At 45.2% G+C, this 18,474-nt stretch overlaps 1 protein-coding gene and 2 non-coding genes across 6 annotated transcripts in view; all 3 read left to right on the top strand.

Moving 5' to 3' along the window:
* Positions 1–422: 422 nt before the first annotated feature.
* Positions 423–495, top strand: trnai-uau (transfer RNA isoleucine (anticodon UAU)). The gene has a single exon. It is a non-coding gene; the product is annotated as a tRNA-Ile (tRNA).
* A 1,073-nt stretch (positions 496–1,568) lies between these two features.
* trnat-agu (transfer RNA threonine (anticodon AGU)) lies at positions 1,569–1,642 on the top strand. The gene has a single exon. It is a non-coding gene; the product is annotated as a tRNA-Thr (tRNA).
* Positions 1,643–15,075: 13,433 nt separating this feature from the next.
* Positions 15,076–18,474, top strand: part of LOC146560650 (uncharacterized) — a 32,445-nt gene continuing 29,046 nt past the window's right edge. For 3 of the 4 annotated variants that reach the window (XM_085296058.1, XM_085296056.1, XM_085296059.1), the window contains exon 1: positions 15,109–15,799. In XM_085296058.1, coding sequence (XP_085152184.1) covers positions 15,340–15,799 — 460 coding nt within the window. In that variant the 5' untranslated portion in view covers positions 15,109–15,339. Of the gene's footprint in view, positions 15,800–18,474 lie in introns of all 4 variants that reach the window. The other variant, XM_085296055.1, reaches the window with a different exon arrangement.

Below are 18,474 nucleotides of genomic sequence, written 5' to 3' on the forward strand. Positions count from 1 at the left end.
ACGGCAATGCCACGATGATCCATTTGGCAAAGTAAATCCATTGGGTCTCCTTGTTGGTCTTCAGACAACAATTCTGACAGCTAAAGAACCAAATGGGACAGGTGAAAAAAAAAAAAGAAAGCTGTCGTTAACTGTGGCTCTGCAAACGTGGCTCAGCAGGTAGTTTCTCTCAGGAAGTGCTGTTTGTGTAGAGGCTGGTTTTCTGTGACCTGCACAGTGACACAATCACTGATGATGTCACTGTTAATACGTCCAGAATCACAGTCGTGACATCGGCGTCTTATTGGTCAGAAGGTTTTTCCTCCTAAGGAAAGCCGCTGTCGTAACGAACACTTTGATGTCATGTTTCTGCGCATTTTCAACGTGTCCAACTTTACAGATGACTCCTGACTGATGACCAGCTGTCAGGTCAGCTGACTGCAGCGCTGTGGCTGAGCAGGTGAAAGCACCTGTCTTATAAACAGGAGGTCCTGGGTTCAAATCCCAGCAGTTCCGCTGTCAGAGTGTGGTCCCCTTAAAACTGTACAGGTGTCCTTTACTGGTTTGATTGCTGGTTTTACCCCAGTTTAAATCGTGGATGCCTCACAACCTCCCACACTAACACAGAGATCAGAGTGTTGGTGTGTTTAGGTGGACCCCATCTGACACAAGTCACCATAAAGCATCTGCACGTCTAAGGAAAGTGCTTCCTTTATTAGCTCCTTAGCAGAAGAGACAGGCCCTGCCAAGTAGTCACCGGGAGTGAGCTGGTACATACCTGAGCGCCCAGCCCCGGACACCAAGAACCACCAACGCACCGACCCCTGAGGGCATCAGTTACCGGCAGGGAGTGTGGTGAGGGGAGATAGGCCTTTGGAGGGCCTGGGAGTTCCCAGAGAGGTGGAGTGTAAGACCCAACCTGACATATAGACACAGACACAAACATGCATTCCCACCCTCATGCACACATATACAAATACTCAGCACTCACCCAACGTAGGGATAGACATACATGGACACTGTACACACAATCACACTCCCCAAACAAACTCTATACCCCGGGTCCAGGTACCCTCGCCCCTGGAGGGGGAAACGGCACCTAGACCCAGGAGATGTTACAGGTGGAGGCAAGCAGACCGCAGCAGCAGGGAGGCCCCGCATCCCAGATCCCAATTGGACGGCCAACACCTCCTCCCAGCCCCCCGCCCCGATGGCCAGCAGAGAACAGGGGTGTGTGAAGACCCCAAACCTCCCTCCTCTCGCTCATGTGTAGTGTTGCTGCGTGTTGTTCTAAGGTGCATTTAACTGATCAGTTTGCATTAATTCTAATGTTTCTGGCCAACATCAGCAGCCTTTACAGTTATCATTATGTTTTTTACCAAACACACAGGCTGAACTGAGATGTTGGATGGACGGCGGTTTAACCGTGACCGTGGCAGCGAGGTGGGAGGTGATCGTGGGCCGTTCACCTTTTCTTCGTTCCACATCCGGAGGCAAAGTCGTCTGAAACTGAAGAAGTCAGAAAACAGTTTGACCAGCTTTAAGGCCACACCTTCCTGCAGGCGGTCATGTGATCCACACACATGCAAGGCGCTGTGGCTTAGATGGTTAAAGCGCCTGTCTAGTAAACAGGAGATCCTGGGTTCGAATCCCAGCAGTTCCTTAGTGCTGCGCTTTTTCCAAGTTTAAGCTAACGCAGAAAAGAAAGCAGCAGCAAGAGCCGATCGCAGTCGTCACTGTTAACAGAGCTGAGGACGTCTGTGGAGACGCTGTCACGGGTCCTCATAAGTGCCTCTATGCAAACAGACACACACTCAGGGGTCAGACAGAGGAGCCTTTGTGTCCAGTCGCAGTGAATGAAGCCTCACACAGAACAAACACACTCCCACCACTCTATAAACACAGCGAGCACTGTTTACCCAGCATCCTCTCTGTTCGCTCTCCAAGCACCAAAGAAACAAGCCTCAGCACTGAGGCGCTGCTAGGATTCGAACCCTCATTAGACAGGCGCTTTAACCAGCTCAGCCACGGCACTGCACACATGCACACCTGGTCACAGGGATTTAATCCAGATTAGCCTAAAGTCAGCTGTGATTCGTGCGGATGAAAACACTCCGTTTACTCTGAAACTTCACTAAACCAGCTGAACTTTAAGCAGCTGACTATGAGACTGAACTCACAGCTCCATCCTGGACTGCATCACTCGGCCGTTTCTATCATTTCTCTTACATTTGCAGTTAAAAGGCTCCAACATTTATTGTACCCTGAGAGTCTGTGAGGACGGTCAGTTATTAATCTGAGCTTTAAGCTCTGTTTGTTTTCTTATTCATTCAGGAGAGCAGAAGGAGAGCAGCGAGAGTCAACGGGAAGAAAAGAGGCGACACTGAGGCCTCGAATGTGCAGAGCAGAAATGAAACGAGGGGAAGACGAAGCTGAGGCTGAGGAGCAGAGAGACGAGGAAGAGATCCAAAGACTCGGTGCTGAGTCACGACAGCCTGGCTCGTGTCGCAGCACATCGATCTCCTGCAGTGTGTGTGTGTAATGCTGGTCCAGCATGACACAGCTTCTTTGACTTTCTATCGCCTTCTTGCAAGCGTCACCGTTCTCCCAGGTGTTAAAGGGAGGTTCACACGACTCACAGGTCATGTGATCATTCCTCCTGACATCATCAGTTTTTTGACTAAAAAAATGTATTTCTTTTACTTTTAGTAGAAACTTTTAGTAGAAACTTCATGTCCCTACAGAGAGCTTTGCAAACCCAGCGTCAGACTGCAGAGGCCTCTGACTGCCACCTGATCCAGAAGCTGAGCCCACCTGACCTCGTGAGCTGAGATTTCCCTGTCCTGGCTGAGGTAACACACTCCTTTATTTTCTGCATCATCACCATACGAGTCATTAGAATCAGCTCCGAGGAGTGTCTGCTGCTGAAGTCTCAGACTGTTTGGTTTCATTTTCAGTAACATTTCTGAATCTTCTGCTCAGAAATGTGAAACTTAAGGATGCGTCAGGCTGATCTGGGTTCAGATAAGATGACTGCTGGGTAAAACTCACTGAGCTGCCTTTCCTCCCTCCTCTTCCTCGTTATAAGATTCTTACTGACTGTGGTGGATGTTTGGACAGTGAGTCTGTGGACGCCTCGCACATGTGACGGAGGATAAATTAAAGTCCTCCAGAGGAGCTCAGACAGACATTTCCATGATGCTGACGCCAAGCCCCGCCCACCTCGCAAATATCTTCCACCAGCTCTGCAAAATATTTCCAGCAACAACACCTTCAATCCATCAAAACACACACAGACACACACAAAAACACACACTTAGTTTGTCTCCTCTCCAGTGACTCATGACTGAGCGTATTACACCAGCAGTGTGCGTGCGTGTGTGTGCGTGCGTGTGTGTGCGTGTGTGTGTGTGTGCGTGTGTGTGCGTGTGCATGTGTGTGCGTGTGTGTGTGCATGTGTGTGTGTGTGTGTGTGTGCGTGTGTGTGTGTGTGCATGTGTGTGTGTGTGCGTGTGTGTGTGCATGTGTGTGTGCATGTGTGCGTGCGTGTGCGTGCGTGTGTGTGTGTGTATAAATAGAGAAAGCGTGGGGGATTACGCAGCATTTTTAACTTTGTGTACTCGTTGTGTGTTGTGACCTTCAGACCCGTCACAGGTGCTGATTTGCAGTCTGACAGTTACACAACCACAGGCAGCAGCGCAGACTGCAAATCAACAATGATGACAAACTCATCCGTGTTTGATGTGTAGTAACGACGCTGGATTCATGATTCCTTGGCAGCTTTGTTTACTATGTCACTGAGCAAACAATACATGCAAGCAGCTTGACTCCCGGGGGGGCGGGTCTAGACATTCCCTCGCTGCGTGCGTGCACAGTGTACTACTTTGAACAGGTATAGGAAATCCCCATTAATGAACAATACTAGTCAGATGTTCTACAGTCCCTGTTAACCCTCTGTGTTGACCCGGAGATGTCATGGTCCTGGAACTGAGCTTCATTATTCTCTGATTTCATTTTGGTTCTTCTTCTTTTCTCAGGAGGCCTTTGAGCTCGGTCTTTGTTCTTGCACTTTTGCATTCTGGGTTTGATTTGATTTCCCTCGTGTTCATCTACAGTCCTCGTATTCAGTCTGTTCTCCTCCTGCTCTTCTGCATCATTATTTTATTTACTAAGTCACTTTACAGCAAATAAAAGACTCTCACAAATCCACGTTCAGCCTGCTGCACAGCATTTCCACAGGAGGGGTCGAGAAACGGTGCTTTCACCCTGCAGAGGCCAAGCAGGAGCAGCCGACAGCGGTCACATGGACGTATTTCTCACTGGGATTTGCTGCTTGTTTTCAGTTTCTGGAGTTTTTTCTTCCTGCTGGAGAGACGATCCACAGTAACTGACTTTATTAAAGCCGCACAGGAAGAAACCAGCTGCAGCTTCATCCTTCCCTCAGTGTGAGCAGCTGTCAGCTCTGTGAGGATCCTCAGGAAGACGTCTCCTCAGCTGAGGGCGGCTCTGCGGAGGCCCGTCCGTGACTGATGGTGTCCTGCTGTGTGGTGTCAGATCCAGGTGTGCTTTCACTGCACTGACAGTGTGTTTGCATCGTTGTCATGCTGGAACAGGAAGCTGCTGTCAGTCAGATGTTTCCAGATGTTCCTGCGTGGTGGATCAGACTCTGTGATTCATCAGTTTATCAAAGATCTCCAACAGCTCTGACTGAGCTGCAGCTGAAACCATGACAGAGCCTCCACCCAGCTTCACAGATGGCTGCAGACTGTTGGACCTCCTCCTCACCTCCTCGTACAAACTGACCATGATGTGGCTCCATCTCTCCATCACACCTGTTCCTCTCGTCTTCAGTTCTTGTGTCATTTTCAGACTTTCCTCCTGTTTCCCTTCTCTGACACATTCATGAAAGACGTGACTTTCAGATATTGTTCATCTACAGGGAGTTTTTAGGTCTCACATTTCTTCTTCTTCTGTCCAGTTTCCTTAATATTTTAGGGACACGCTGCACAGCATGTTGAGATATGCCAAGTTTCAACTAACAGCTCTTTGGGAATCATCATCATCACATGTCAAACTGTGTCATCTTTGGCATTTTTCACAAATCCAATAAAGAAATGGAAACAGAGGATGTTTGTGTGAGAGGCTGCTGCTAACAGAGAGCTGAGTCGTCTCTCATTTATTGGCTCAACACTGGTTACTTGAGGTAGGAGTCTTTTTATGCTTTAATGATTCATAGGTCAGATTTAAGTGGCCTAATAAGCAAATAACACCCCTCTGATAGGTCAGGTACAAGGACTGGACCAAAGACTCTTTAGAAAGGTGGAGAACTTTGGCTCAAAAGCACTTTAACTTTATTCCGGCTCCTTGGGAGCAAAATCTAAAGAAACCAGTTGTGGCTTTGTCCCAGACCAGGATCTGTGCTGTACAGCTGATCAGTGGTTCAAACCTGAGGTTCAGCAGAAATCATGTCAGGTTTTTGACACAGAGTGTGAGCAGCTCGTCGGGGTAAAAGGATTCAAAGTGACCTCAGTAAGTGCAGTCACTAGGTCTTTATAAAGGTACCTGGACTGACGCTGCGGCCCTGAGAGGACGTGACAGTTCTGCCTGGTTCTGGACCTCGCTGATGTCTCTCAGGCTCTTCAGTAAGCCCTCAGTTTTCTCTGTGTCCTCTGCTCTCTGCGAGACGTTTGCCAAATGTTCCTCAAACACTCTGTAAACAGTCCACGCCGTTCTTAGGCAACCGCTGCTAATCAGAGCAGCTGCCATCATCCTCCTCATCATCATCGACTAAAGATAACTCTGTATGTCAGCAGCATGCAGCAACTGGGTCAACACTCACACCAATCCACCAGTTAGCACTGGTTTACCCTGGAAACAAAATAAAGCATGAAATAGTGATTTAATCACACGTTGCTTCAAGTGTCTGGTCACAGACACATCCTGGTTTCTATCACGTTGTCCACTGAATGCTGCTGTGCTAACTCTGTGTGTAAAACTCAAACATGCTCACAGTGGAAACCACATCGCTGTATCGAAGCTTCATCACCTCACTGTTTTTAACCCAGCTGCAGTTCCTCTAACGTCCAGCAGGGGCTCCAGCAGTGAGTCAGTGCCATAGACTCCCATGTTAAAATCTGCGTGTTAAAAGCCTGATACAAAACCTGTTTTGGTCTCTAAAGATAATTTCCCCTTCATGACACCTGCACAGGTGGAGGATGATTTTATAACTCACCTGTTTAAACTGGATCAAGGCTCAAAGCTTTATAGGATCAATCCAAATAACTGCTGATGGCCTTTGTGGCTCAGTGTCAGCACTTTGATCGGACTGTTCTCCATCTACACCTCTGCAGCCGTGTTAACAGGCCGCACAAGTTTGTGTTAGTGTTTGATGGAGGGTGTGACCATTAAACAGAGCTCCAGCAGAGACTGGTCACATGCGCAGTGATTCACCTGTTGGCGGTGACTCAGACTCCCAGTAAACCCCCAGTCAGCTGACGGCTGTTTCCAGTGCAAACAGTGGAGACCGTCTGCTGTGATGTGGAGGTCACAGAGGCAGTGACGGGGTTTCACTCGCCCACTCAGAGCTGAGGCTGGGGGTGGATTCATTTCTCTGCTCATTTTGATGGAACATCTGTCGTCTTGTTGTTGGGCTCTGGGAAACCAAAGACTTTTTATTGTTATGATTACAACAAAACGTATTAACCGAGAAAATCGTCGGAACATTAACAAATCCTGACATTTCAGTAGTTTCAGATCTGACTCACACACTGCAGGTTGTGTGACTTTTGCGTAAGAAACTTTGCTTCTGAACATGACTGAACCTTAAATAATCCACCCCTGATTAGCAGGTAATCATTTCTGCTGTGTTTCAGTACCTGATGTGGAGAGTCATTGTATTTCAGCAGGTATAAAACAGGTTATAATAGGTTAAAAAATAACCGCTTTAAATACAGAGCGAAGAAACAAGTGGGTGATTGCAGGATGGCGGTGTCCATCTTTTATGTACAGTCTATGACTTGGACCATATAGAGGCTAGAGGAGACGAAGCGTTATCATGGCAGACACGGTACTTTAGCTGCAACTGGCTCGGGGAGGTTTTGCTCTTTTACTCTGTTGATACTCCGTCCTTACACTTCTGCGCCTCCTGCAGTTACTGTGGTATTTCTGTGGTATCTGATGTAGCGTCTGAGGATCCTTCTCCTGGTTGTGTGCTGTTTTAACAGGGCTCTGTAAGAGCTCAGGCTGCTGCACAGAAGAGCTAAAATGTTTAAAGTGGATCTTTTCTGTTTTCCTCATTTCCTGTTTCATGTTCACAGTAATGAGCTCGGAGTGAGCTGTGATCACTGTGAGCCCAAACACACTCAGTTTATCACAGCTTTTTCTACTCTTGGATCTGAATGATGTCATAAAGAAGGGATATCCCTAAGATGGTCAGGGACAGAAGCTCCACCCACCTCTGGTTTAAAGTTGATTAAGGGGGAGGGGCTAAGACAGCTTGTTTCAGCTGGGATGAACTGAGGCTCAGTGTGAGATAAAGAAGGATTATTTTGGACTTTAAATCATGCAAATCTGCTGTAGCAGTAAAAATGAGCAGAACTTGCTGCACAAACCCTGTTTATCTTACCGTAGCATCATTACTGGAGTGCATGAGGTCCAGTCAGTGTATGACGCTTAACAACATGAGACACTGAGATCTTTACTGTGGTCCAGGTAGAGCTACACCTGTCCAGGTCAGGTGAAACTAAACTCTTAAAGCTGTTTTCTTATTTGAAAATTAAACTTTGTGATTATTTACATGAGGGTGGAGCCAGGATGACCCGTGCCATCCCCGGCACGCCGCCCCTCCTTTAATGATTGTGACACTGAGCTTGGGTCAGGTTTCAGTTTCAGTGTTCAGACTGTGACGGTTCGTCTGCGTGGGTAAAATCCACTCGTGGATCTCTGAGTTTCACAGACGTTGGTTTTGGTTAACCCGTGAAGATTTATCTCCTTATGACTCACATCACTATGATTTCATGTTCGTTCACCTCAACTTTCTCTTTTCACGGCTGTTTCACTTCTTTATAACCAGAGACAATAACAGTTTATTGTCTTTACACTGAGGACGTGTTTCTGAGTCAAAGGCTTAAGCAGAACTAAAACTGAAGTTTAGTCATCAATCATTTAAATAAAGGAGATGATTCAGATCTTACTGAAGGGACAGTTCTGTAAATATGCAGCCTCCTCGGCTCCTCTCACATGTGATCACATGCTGGCCTGCTGTGCGTGTGAAGCAGCCATAAATGCTGTGACATATATATTCACATGTTATATATAGAGTCTGGCCTGTCATCAGCATGCTGTGTAACTGTATATGTGACCCTGTCAGGCCACCCTGGATATCTCTGCATTCCTCCTAAAGCAGCGTTTCTTTGCACTGATGCCCATGTGTGAGTTAGCTCATAGATCATTTCCTCTTTATGTTTCTGCTTCACTGCATTCAGGAGGAAATATTTACATTTTGCTTTATTCTTTTAGAGATTAAATTCCTAAATAATTTGCATGTTAATATTTTGCTCCGACCCTGAACCACAACATCCTCATTAAAGTCAACTTGGGACCTTTGTCGGCGCTTGACTCTAAATAATCACACACAGCGCTGTCCTCTCCTTCCTCTGTGTCTGATGCTCGGATTAAATGTGGCCACAGTTCCTGATGATGAAACATGAGAGGTGCAGGAGGACAGAGCACCACCTCTCCTCATCCATGTATAACAAAGCCTAGAAGTGATCACAGAATTTTAAATGGCAGTAAAAATAGCACAAGTATGGTGACCTCAACTAATGTCAAAAACACATTTTCATTTCTATTTATTGTGGAATTGAGCAGCTATGAACAGGAAAGACTGAGATAATGCTCAAAGTAATCATATAATGGAACAGCCCTGATAGCTGACAGGGTCAAAATACAGGTCAGCGGGTTAGGAATCCAGCTGTGGGCCTTCCACTCTTGGAGCTCTGCTTTTTGTGACCATCATGTCTGACATGGGTAACATGTCCAAGTGTGCCATCACTGTACAAACCACATCCTGCTCTGCAGGAGGCATCGTACGAATGTTTCTCTGGAGGAGCAAAGCCCTGCTGGGCGGCATTATCGTATTCCAGTATTCATCACAGTGTTCTAACTGGTATTTCTCTCTCAGTGGTGGAAATATCCCGGCTAAAGAATGAGTGTATGAAGAGGTCAAGTTGTGCCTGCAGTCTTATAGATGTGGGTCAGTACTCAAGCTCTCGAGGTTACTTTGCTGTTAAGCTGTTGATGCAGTCACTATAATTTGTGTGTGAAAGAAATTTTTTTTAAAAGCAATCATGAGCCAAAGCAGCAGAATTGAAATGATGCCATTTACTGCTTAAGAAAGTTGTAGCTGGGTTGTTGTGAGTAGGTGAGGCTAGGAAGTAGAGATGGGCGTGAGCAGCTGACTGGATGACTTTACAAGCTGTCGTTGCTTTGGTCACCAGTTGTTTTATCTAATTGTCAACATTTTAATTGATGCCCAATGGCGCTGAATTGCTGTGATCTGTTTCTGTGGGTCGGATCTTGTTGTTCACACTATTATTGTTCTTTTAAAAGCCAAAGGATGACTGGAAGGATGTGTGCATGAAAACACACACACACACACACACAGACACACACACACACACACACACACACACACAGAGCTTGGAGAGAGTAGAGAAAAGGAAAGCTCAAACCCACAGACCATGGTGGGAGGAGCCAAACATAAAAGCAGCATGATCCTAGACCATAATAATAAAACGCACCACAACAGCTCAGTGAACTATTTGGTAAATGGCCTGTATTTGTATAGCGCTTTACTTTATTTGTTGAATAAAGTCTTAAATCGCAGGTGCTGAAAAGTAGTCATCTGCTCACAAGCTATTGTATTTCTTTGTGTGGGTTATTTCTTCATCAGATGCACAGATCAGATAAAAAGGCCAGAGGATGGTCAGTATGATAAGGAAGTTTGGAAGTGATATCTCTGAAATGACAAAATGAGATCCCGCTGCAGTTGAAACAGGTCAGGCTGCAAACACAAGAGATCCATCAGAGATAGTGAAAACATTACAAGTGTCCAAAACAACAGTTTGGGTCCATTATCACATCTAAAGAAGCGACGGAGCTGAATGCCTTAAATGATCTGTGAAAACAACTGTGGACAGTGAGAAGAGGATTCTGTCAAGAACATCTGCTTACAGCTTTGTCCACACTGACAACAAGACTTCCAAACTTTGGATGACATTTGGTAACTTCTCTGAGATCAGTGAGAAGGCAGGGTTACCCTGGTAACGGGAGCCTGGGGTGTTGGCTTTATTTTATACTCATTTTAGTTTCCTGTGAGCAAATATAAGCTTTTATATTTCTGTGTGATTCTTTAACATGACAACACTGGAGACAGAAATGTGTACCTAGACTGAGCCTTTGTTTGAATCCTTTGAAACATCAGCGCTGTAACATGAAAGCACAGTGAAAAAACTTATTATCACACCAAAAAAACCCAACAACACTGAAACGGACATGTGCAGCACCTGGGAGAGTGCTCAACGTGCTCTGGGATCAGTGGAAATACAGAGAATAGCTCCCAAAATGATGACCTCCATCCTAAAAAGCTAACAAAAGCCAAACAGGAGCTCCGTGTCATCACAGAGACGTTTAGATGTTCAAACTTAGCATTCTTGAAAGCAAAACAAAAATCTGCTATTTATTTTCTCTTAAATGAACGTATACTTTGATTCTTAAATGAAAATGCATTGGCTCTCGTATATAATATAATATGCAATGTTTCTTACAAATACTGTTGAATGAATAATTCCTCACTGTTGTTCATTCTTCTATTAATCCTCGTCATGCTCTGTAGATATATTACCTCACTCTGTCCTGTCTGGGTCTATTACCAGCATTGGTCCCACATTACTATCCATCATCAACAGTTCACTGAGGCAAGGCTGTGTTCCATCTTATTTTAAACATGCTGAGGTAACTCCTCTGTTAAAAAAAACAGAATCTCGATCCTAGCTCTGCTAGTAATTACCGACCTATTTCAAAATTGAAAAAATTGTTGAAAATCAGTTCAGGTCTCTATTATGTCAATTACAGATTCTTGACCCTTTTCAGTCTGGCTTTCAAAAGCAGCACTCTACAGAGACCGCTCTCTTAAGAGTCTATAATGATCTGTTAATGGCATCTGACGCAGGGAACTGTTCTGTGATCATTTTGCTTGATCCTAGTGCAGCCTTTGACACCATGGACCACAAAATCCTACTTAACAGGCTGAAGGTTTTGGCTGGTGTATCTGGCTCTGCCCTAGACTGGTTTTCTTCCTACTTATCAGACAGGACCTTCTCTGTTAGGACTGATAGGTTCTCCTCTAACACTGCTGCCCTGACCTGTGGTGTCCCACAGGGCTCAGTTTTAGGTCCATTACTATTTTCTTTTTATATGCTTCCTTTAGCTAGTATCATTCAATCTTTTAGCAACCTGTCTTATCATTTTTATGCTGATGACATTCAGCTCCATATGTCCTTTAAGCCTCATCAGCTGGATAGGCTGTCCACCCTAGTCCAGTGCTTAACCCAGGTTTCTGATTGGCTTTCAAGCAACTACCTTGTTCTAAATACTAACAAGACCGAGACCATGATCATAGCTCCTCCTGAGCTACATTCTAAAATCAGGTTCTTGCCTCTTTCTGTCCATCTGTCAAGTCAAATATTCGAAATCTTGGAGTAATATTTGACTCTTCTCTGGGCCTTGACTCTCATGTAAAATCTTTGTCTCGTTCCTGTTTCTATCGTTTAAGAAACATCTCTAAACTGCGACATATGGTTTCCTCAGCTGCACTGGAAAAACTCATTCATGCATTTGTGTCATCACGCTTAGATTACTGTAATTCCCTGTTTACTAGCTTGGATAAATCATCTCTCTCTCGCCTCCAGACAATACAAAACGCAGCAGCCAGACTACTAACTCGCTCTACCAAGCGTGTTCACATCACTTCCATCTTATATTCTTTACATTGGCTCCCAATAGAGTTTAGAATTCGCTTTAAAATTCTTGTTTTAACATACAGATTGGCTCCAGATTACTTATCCAAGCTTCTTATAAAATACACTGCTGCTCGTCATCTCCGCTCACAGACTCAGAGTCTCTTAGTTGTTCCCCGTACACGATTGAAGACAAAAGGGGACAGAGCCTTTCAGTCTGTTGCACCAAGGCTGTGGAACAGTTTACCACTACAATTACGTTTGCTTGACTCTGTGGATTCTTTTAAAAAACAGTTAAAAACTCTTCTGTTCAAACAAGCCTTTTGTTGATCTACATATTTTATATTTTTTACATTATTTACATTTGATCTTTTACAATGTCTATTGATTTTATTGTTTATTTTAATATTTTAATATTTGTGTACAGCGCTTTGTGATTGCCTGTCTGCGAAAAGCGCTTAATAAATAAAGTTTACTTACTTACTTACTTACTTACTTACTTACTTAATGTAAAAATGCTCATGAATATAAACATTTCTTCTAAGGTCGTTTTCAACAGTTGTTTCTGAGTTAGCAGCTGGAGCTTTTGATAACCAGCGAGGCACCAGAAGCCTTTCAAACTTTGAAACCAACGGGTGCTGCCCCTCAGCAGGCTTCCAGAAAATGGCTGAATAGTAAAAGAGAGGCGGGTTTTAAGGGACAGGAGCTAAACTTGTTTTTGATAAACTGAACATCTGCAGGCTGTCAGTACAACATGAATAGGGATTGTTTTTGGACTCTAAATCATATAAAGCAGGTCTGTTGCTGGAATAATCAGACGTGCAGAAACATGACTTGATCCTGGAGTATAGCAATAGGGACAAACGCATATCTGCAGACGATCTTCATTTAAAAATGAATCGTATCATAAAAACATGTCACCTGAGAATCACCAGGAAGAGATGGAAGGAAACTGTGACATCTTGGTCGGATGTCCGGGGAAGTTCTGAAGTGTTGCTCTTTGTTAATTCCAGCGGTTAATTTAATTAATTTTTGTCGGGGGCGTGTACTCATGGGTGCAAAATGGTCCAAAAATACTCCAGAGTGTTTATTGAGAGCAGAGATCAGGTGACCCGGAGGTCCATTTTCTCATAGACAATCAGACATGTTTTTATAGCAGAGGAGTCGCCCCCTGCTGGTCAGATTTAAGACACGTCAGCTCTGGGTTCAGATTTCAGTCCAGATTAAAATCATAAAGATCCAAGAGCAGAAAAAACTGTAAAACGAGTGTTTAGAGCAGACTGAAGGAATTTCCTGTTGCCTTGCTTTGCTTTTTACGAATATCCACAGTTATTACAAGAGATCTATATGACTGGAAATAAGTATAAAAAAACACTACAGGTCCACTTTAACTGTCATCTGCAGTTAGAAACACGTGGATATCTGAATGACATTTCCTGGCTGACCTGAAAGCAGCATTTTTGCCTCTGACAGGATTGTGAAATCCTCTGATTAGTCATCTCTGATATGTAGCCTCCATTTTAAATAAGGCACCATGTGCTCTGTGCTGCACTGGAAATTTACCAACGCATTTCCTCTTTATTTGACTCTGTACTTCTGCTTTGCTGGATTTCAGAAGGATACATTGTTTTACACACTGTAAGACATTTATTCACTCTGTACTTTGCATGCTAGTATTTTTAGCACCCTCAGTCCAGTTTGCATCATTGCTATGTCATCTCACCACTTTCCAATATATAATAAAACCCACAATATCATTTACCATAAAAGCATATAAAACCTGGTGCACAGTTGTACATTAACATACATCAGCATGATCAGACTTTAAATATTTTTTCTTAACTTTATATTATATAATGTTTACTTTTAGTGCACTTAAAAGTTAAGCTGTAAAAGTGAATGGGCTGTTAATGTAAATGACCTAAGATTAGTTAGCTGATAGCTTACCACTCCACTCTCTCATCCACTGAGGATCAGCCATGGCCCAAAATACTATGATTTTGGCATATTTAGCTATAGTGGCTATAGAAGCTTCGTTATTCCTCTATCCTTAACTTGTACTTATCACTATGGTCACTAATGTAGCATTTAAGTGATTTCTCTTGTTTATGCTGTATTTTAGCAGGTTGGTCTATGAGCACAGGCATTATTAGACCAACGTTTGTAATCATGAGGTCACTTTATGCACAGTAATGTCTGTGAGTCAAACGCTGAGGTTGCAGACTCCTCTGGACACTCAGTTTATCACACTTTTTTCTACTCTTGAATCTGGATGTGTCATTGTGGGCACCCAATTAGAAAAAAGCTTTCTTAAAATGGGAGGGGCTAAATCTGCTGTTTCAGACAGAGGATGAACTGGGTGCACAGTATCAGATAAAGGATGATTTTGATCTGTAAATCATGCAAAGCTACTCTAGTAGAGAAATGGAGCTGGAAATAAGTCCACTTTAGATATGATTTCCTAACCTAACCTTCATTTAGGAGACCAGTGTTTATCCGGTGGTCAGCCTCTACAGCAGGGGTGTCAAACTCAAATACACAGTGGGCCAAAATTCAAAACTGGAACAATGTTGCGGGCTAACATTAATATTTATTGAAAAAAAATCTTTCTCCAGATATAAGAATCAATCTTTTCTTATTGACTCAAACAAGTTTTGCTGAAAAACTGAATATGGAACAAGCAAGGCTTAATACTAAACGATATATATATAGATATTAGCTGTATAATACCAGTAGGCCAGCTCTAGTAGTAATTTGGTATGGCTTCGCGGGCCAAATGTAATTACACTGCGGGCCAAATGTGGCCCACGGGCCAGAGTTTGACACCTATGCTCTACAGGATCATTTCAAACAGGATCACGTGACTTGAATAGTTCAGTAAGGCGACTAGTTTGAGCTCCTCGCCCTCAGAGTTCACACCATCATAGTTATAAACATGTGAAAGTCATGTCAGGACAGGAGCAATCAACTTTCTGCTTTTTAGCACTTTTGTGGCGGCGTCCCATCACGCCCCGCCCACCTTCGGTGCTCTCTGATTGGTCACAGCTTGTGTCACTCTGGGGTTAAGCCGTAGGTAATTGGTCGTTGGTGTTTCCCCTTCTCCCCCACTCAGCGGCCATCTGGGGACTCGGGTCCGACTCTGTGGTGACTGTCCTGCGGTGAGCTGCTCCAACTTTGTCCGGGGTCAGAGGCAGAATACAGGCGGAGACTTCACGGTGCGGTTTCACGGCTCTTCCTGGTGGACGTGTGCAACAGGAGGTGACTGACTGAGCGGACATTTACCGGAGCTGAAACTTTTTTCCAACCTCAGGAGACCGTTTGGAGGAGGGAAAAATCAAGAAAAATGGCAGACAGCGAGGAGCATCAAGTTTCTTCCACCACTCCTATGTTCAACGACGAGGTGCACCATTACCAGGCCGAACCGGACCACTACCTCCTGGATGACGACATTGTGGACCTCGTTGGCGGGGCTAAAGACGCTTTGGAGCGGCACCGAGCTGAAGATAGTGTTCCTGACGACTTCACGCAAACTTCCCTCCCTGATCTAAAGGAGACGGTAACGTTACCGGAGCCAGCCCTCAAACCGGCAGTCCCAGACTCCACCAGCCCAGCTTCTGCCCACGAGGAGCCTGAAGTGGCCGCTCCCAAAGCCGAGCCGGCGAGTACAAAGATCGCACCGGAGCCAGAACCTGCCCCCGAGAGCGACGCCCTCCCAGTGGCCGAACCCCGAGAAGCAGCGCCATCCCCCGCAGAGGCAGCAGAGCGATCTGCGGTGACAGCGCAACCAGCGGCTCCCGCGTCGTGTGAGTATCACTGATGGATAAACGGCAGGACAGGGTTATTCGAGAGTGGAGGGACACCTTTAAGGTCTATTTTTAAAGCCTTTTACCTAAAACTCGGTGAAATGCACCTGGATATTTTTTTCATTTTTACCGGTTTTCTGTGCACCTGAATGGGGAAAACGACCTGCAGATAAAAATAGGCGGGGTAGAGTGCTGCCTTTTCTCCCTTGGACACGTTTAACGCCTGGTCTCAGTTATGTTGTGTTAGATTGTGCTAAATTTGTGTGGATTTCTCCAGGGTGTTGTTCGCTAAGTGCTTAGCCTCTTAGCCGCCTAGCGATGCTACCCCAGAGGGGAGCGAAAGGTGCTTCATCACTGAGCCTGGCTGCTGTTTGCGCTAAATGGATGGGAGGTAGACTCCTGGAGTCACGGAGCGTGTTTTCTTTTAAAAACGAGACAGTTGCGGTGTTTTTTTGCGCACGCTTGCGTTTTTTATGCTAGCAGGCTAGCCCGGTTTTTTTGCTGTGTTGTGGTGATGCGGCCCACCTGTTCGGACAAACAGGCTGCAGGAAGCAGGCTGTGAGCCGATGAGGTGGCAGGATTGCACCATTTATCCTCCAGTTATCCACCAGAGGCAGCCTGCTTCCTGTAACTAACGGCACTGGGGTGTTTTTGGAAACATTTCCCGGAATAAACGCGGTTTGTTCCACCGTTATCGGAGCCGTTATTGTTATTAAACCGGGCATCTGTTCTCCGCTCGCTGCGTGTCCGCGCATGCTAACGGTAGTTGCATCCTGGTTCCATTATCGGACACACCCTTTATTCCTTCTCCCCCCCAACAAATTAAAGCTGAAGCGTCAAAGAAATGCTGTCAGATATGTTTGGCATGAATTTTCCTTCAGACATGAGTTAAGAAAATGAGGCAGACAAATTAAATTGTGTGTTTTCTCTATTGTGTTGCGTGAGGTGGACTCCAGCGCTCTCCCCTTGTAATGCTTTATTTTATAAACCTGTAATATCGGAGTCAGAATCACAGCTAACACAAACCCGTATGAGATTGGTTCTTTGGATCTGTTTGCTCTGATTTAAGCGGCGGCAGGATAGACATGGTCGCGTCCGATAATGGAAGCATGCGCGGTTAGCAGGGAGATTAGTCACAACAAAGGAATCCGCTGTGCGTCCACTCCCTGTCGGCTTCCACACCGCTCCCAGAATAACCCCAATCAGCCTTTCATGATTTATTTTCCTACCCCGGCTACCCACACCCTCACCCACCCCCACAATCTCCACCCAAAAACCAACACCCCAGATCCCAGAAAAAAAGAATCAGCTCCAGAGGCCTCCAGATCGGCTCTGCCGCTGGCTGCTGGGGCTCGGTCCTGCTCCCGTGGCGTTTTGTGTCATGTCTGGACTGCGTAGACTTTCAGGAAGTGCTCCATTTCAGCTGCTGCCGCTGTTGTTTTTGTTTATCTGGTGGAGTAAATGTGGCTTTAGGCAGGTAAACAGGCCTGAGCTGGAGCAGCAGCAGGCAGGGTGGGGCTGCTTGGCGAGGCCACAGACGGAGGTGGAAAAACCGCCTGTTACAGCAAGCAGCCAGAACAAAAGAGACGGAGCGAGAAAGAAATTCATCCATGTCTGAATCGATTCCATCACTGCCAGCTCCATCACACACACATTAACCTCCTGAGAGACCTGAGGCGAAAATATGTCACCGTTAAACACGATTTCCTCGGCACACAGAAACCAGGCCACGCTCAGGAGGTGACCTGAGAGTAGGAGGGAGAGGAGATGTGAATTCTTCTTTAATTTTGGGCAATTTGAGATTAAATTAAGCTTTTAAATGCGTCCTTCGTTGCATTTTAGCCCGTTCTTGCCTTTCTCTTTGTTTCTGGTCCACAGTGCCCTCTTGTTTGATGCTCCTGTGTTTATTGCACGATTATAAAGTAATGAACAGCCTCGCCTCTTTTAATTACTGCGCTCAGAGCAGGCATTACATGATGAGGTGTTATTAATGTGCCCATGAAGGCCTCCAGATTTCTCTGCCTCCAGCAGCCACGACTGTTTTAAAAACCACTTTTTAATATTTGAAACGCTTCAGTAAAAACAACTGTGTCTGATCACAGGAAGCTGCCTCCACTTTATTCTGGCAGATGTATTATGACTTCAGCGCGTGCTGGAATAATCCACCTTTGTTGGAGGTTTCTGTGTGTTTATTACTGAACACACACACAAAAGGCAGCTGGATAAAATCCCTCTTTAGATCCAGTGAGATCAGTATCAGCTGAAGTGCTTCTTCAAAGCAGATTTTAAGGAACTCGAGGGTTTCTAACAGATCTGCCACACAGGACAGTGTGCAGGAGTGGAACAGTCCCGTCCCGCCTCCCTTGTATCCCTCGGGTGGTCGCCACCTCTTTAGAGCTGGGCCCGATCCAATCAGTGCTCTGGACAAAGACCCAGGGGTCCAAATCTAAGTGGTCAAATACAACAGCGTCGCTCTTCCTGCCCGAGCCGGTCGCCTCTCCTAAACTCTGCTCTTCCAACTTATCTGAGAATATTCGGTAAATAACAAACTTTAAAAAAAAGAAAAGAAACGCCCAAACTAAGAAAGGAGGGACTAAAGGCCGTGCAGCAGTCAGGTCATAGTTTAAATGTCTGAGGACAGAAGCAGGGCGTGTTTTCATGTAGTGAAGAAAACA

This window comes from Mchenga conophoros, linkage group LG13 (genome assembly GCF_057382185.1).
Source record: "Mchenga conophoros isolate Kocher_MC1m ecotype Shallow Benthic linkage group LG13, M_conophoros_male_GT1.1, whole genome shotgun sequence".
Taxonomy (NCBI): Eukaryota; Metazoa; Chordata; class Actinopteri; order Cichliformes; family Cichlidae; genus Mchenga; species Mchenga conophoros.